The sequence below is a fragment of the Bison bison genome, unplaced genomic scaffold, assembly GCF_000754665.1.
Source record: "Bison bison bison isolate TAMUID 2011002044 unplaced genomic scaffold, Bison_UMD1.0 scf7180017864063, whole genome shotgun sequence".
Lineage (NCBI taxonomy): Eukaryota > Metazoa > Chordata > Mammalia > Artiodactyla > Bovidae > Bison > Bison bison.
In genome coordinates, this window is record NW_011494635.1 from 4,669,711 (window position 1) to 4,671,854 (window position 2,144).

Sequence of the window (2,144 nt, forward strand, 5' to 3'; positions counted from 1 at the left end):
TGCGTCTCTTACTGCACTGGCATCATGGTGGCCTCTCCAGTGCTGGAGTCTTCACTCTATACTTCCCAGCAACTCCATCGTGAATGCAGGGAGACCACGGACACAGACCAGTGTTCCTTCCACCCCACAATCCACTCAGATCTTAGAGCTCTACGTGGATTTCTAACCACCCTTTGCTGCCAACTCATCCATTTTATTTGAAATAAAAATTCAAGATTCACCTTGCTGAGACCCCTCTCTTTGCTCTGCCCACCAGTGCAAGATTTCATCACATTTCCAAAAGGCACAAAAAGAGAGATTGCTGCCTCTTGGAGCTAACAAGGATCATTTCTGTCTGAACCAGGGAAAAAGAGCAGGAACGCAAGCATCTTCTTTATTCCCCTGCAGCCTCTTTCTCCCTTACATTCAAATTTCCTTCCAAGAAGGTGAATATAAACCCGTTAGAACTGACTCCTGGCTTCAAGAGATGAATCACCATGGTTTGGCGGAGACAGAAAGGAACCAGGGGGCATGTGGGGAAGAGAGGTTGGACCCTGGTTGTCAGCCCCAGTCAGCGCTCCTTGCCCAGGGCCTGGGCCACCCCCTCCTCCTGAATCAGAGTGGATTGATGGGGGTGCCAGTTAGGGGTCCTGGGTGGAGGGCCCTCCCCAGGGACACGCAGCAGTGACTGTCTTCCTCTGATTCCTGCCCAGGGCCCCGCTCGAGCATCTGCTCCTGAGGCACTGAGCATTTGAGCTTTGCTGGTCTTGGCAGTGGTCTGGGTCGTCCTGAACAAGGAGAGTGTGGGAAGGTGGGCAGGAGCAAGGAAAGGAAGTGAGGGCAGAAATCTGGATTGGTCAGCCAACCAGAGAAGGAGCAGTGCCCGGAGGGGTGGGGATAACAGAGACGGGACACCTGGGCAGGGGTGGGCTAGGAGAGTGGCCTCACTTGAGACCAGCAGGTGCATGAACTCCTCGCAGTTCACCTGCCCATCTGCGTCCATGTGTGCTGCCCGGATCATCTCCTCCACCTCCTGGTTGTTCAGCTTCTTTCCCAGCCAGGTCATTGCATGCCGCCACTTGGCGGTGCTGACCAGAATTTTGCTGTCCTTGTCAAAGACGTGGAAGGCCTCCCAGATGTGGTCCTCGCTGTCGCCAGCCTTCACCTTCCAGGCCATCAGGCCCAGGAGCTCGGGGAAACCCACAGGGCCCCTGCCGTCGCAGTCCAGTTCACCCACCACTTTCTGGAGCTCGGCCTTGGTAGGGTTCGGGCCCAGTGACCACAAGACAGTGCCAAGCTCCTGCATGGGAATGGTGCTGTTGCTGTCTGAGTGGAACAGGGAGAAGGCCTCCTAGAACTCAGCTACTTGCTCCTTGCTCAGTTGCTTGGCCATGACCATTGCTAGGAGGTGGCTGGGCATGCAGGGAAGTGGCCGTGTGTGTGTGGAGATGGCCTTGTGCATGTGCAGGTGGCCAGGTGCGTGGACAGGTGGCCGAGAGCACATGGAGGTGGCTGTGCTGCATGAGCCCCATCTTTCACCGGCACTTAAAAGCAGCCGGGTTGTCCCTCCCCTAGCATGCTCACCACCCTGCGGTTGCCTAGAGCCCAGGTCCTGTTGGGACAGGAGTCTAGGACCAGGCAGCAGGCTGGCCAGCTGGTTGCACTGATGCCAGCAGCTCTGGGAATGGCCAGACCCTTGTCCCTACTGGCCGGAGCTGCGGGGACAGCTTCAGAGAGGTGAGTGGACAGCCTCGAGAGGGATGAGTTCTGGGTTTGCCTACTGGACTCGCCCAGTTCCCACTCTTTCTCCTCCAGTCTTCACACCTTCCACACTTAGTAAAAGCACCAGCCCTGAGCCCTCTCCTCTCTGAGTTTGGGTTGGGTTTAGAGGATGACCTGTGAAAGGAAGACTTGATAAACTAAGTGCTATAGCTGGATGGTGTGTCCCCACAAGATCATATGTTGGGGGACGTGTCCATGAAAGACCACGAGGGCAGGGTCAGGAGAAGCACTGGCCGTGGGTGTGAAGCTGACACGGTGTCCGGGGGGACCAGAGGCCAGCATGCCTGGGTCACATTGCCTGACACTGTCCGGTGGATGGGCTGCCATATTCTGTGTCCTGCCCTCCTCACCTGCAAGGCGTAAGTGGCCAACAGGAGTCTCCA

At 56.6% G+C, this 2,144-nt stretch overlaps 1 protein-coding gene across 1 annotated transcript; it reads right to left on the reverse strand.

The window, feature by feature from the left end:
* Positions 1-550: 550 nt before the first annotated feature.
* Positions 551-1,285, reverse strand: CALML3 (calmodulin-like 3). Its single transcript, XM_010836613.1, has one exon. It carries the CDS (start codon positions 1,283-1,285, stop codon positions 551-553), a length of 735 nt encoding a protein of 244 aa, XP_010834915.1.
* Between the last annotated feature and the right edge of the window lie 859 nt (positions 1,286-2,144).

Bases quoted from the DNA above. Each gene is read 5' to 3' on its own strand.
- CALML3 (XM_010836613.1), bottom strand. From the start codon at position 1,285: ATGCAGGAGCTTGGCACTGTCTTGTGGTCACTGGGCCCGAACCCTACC.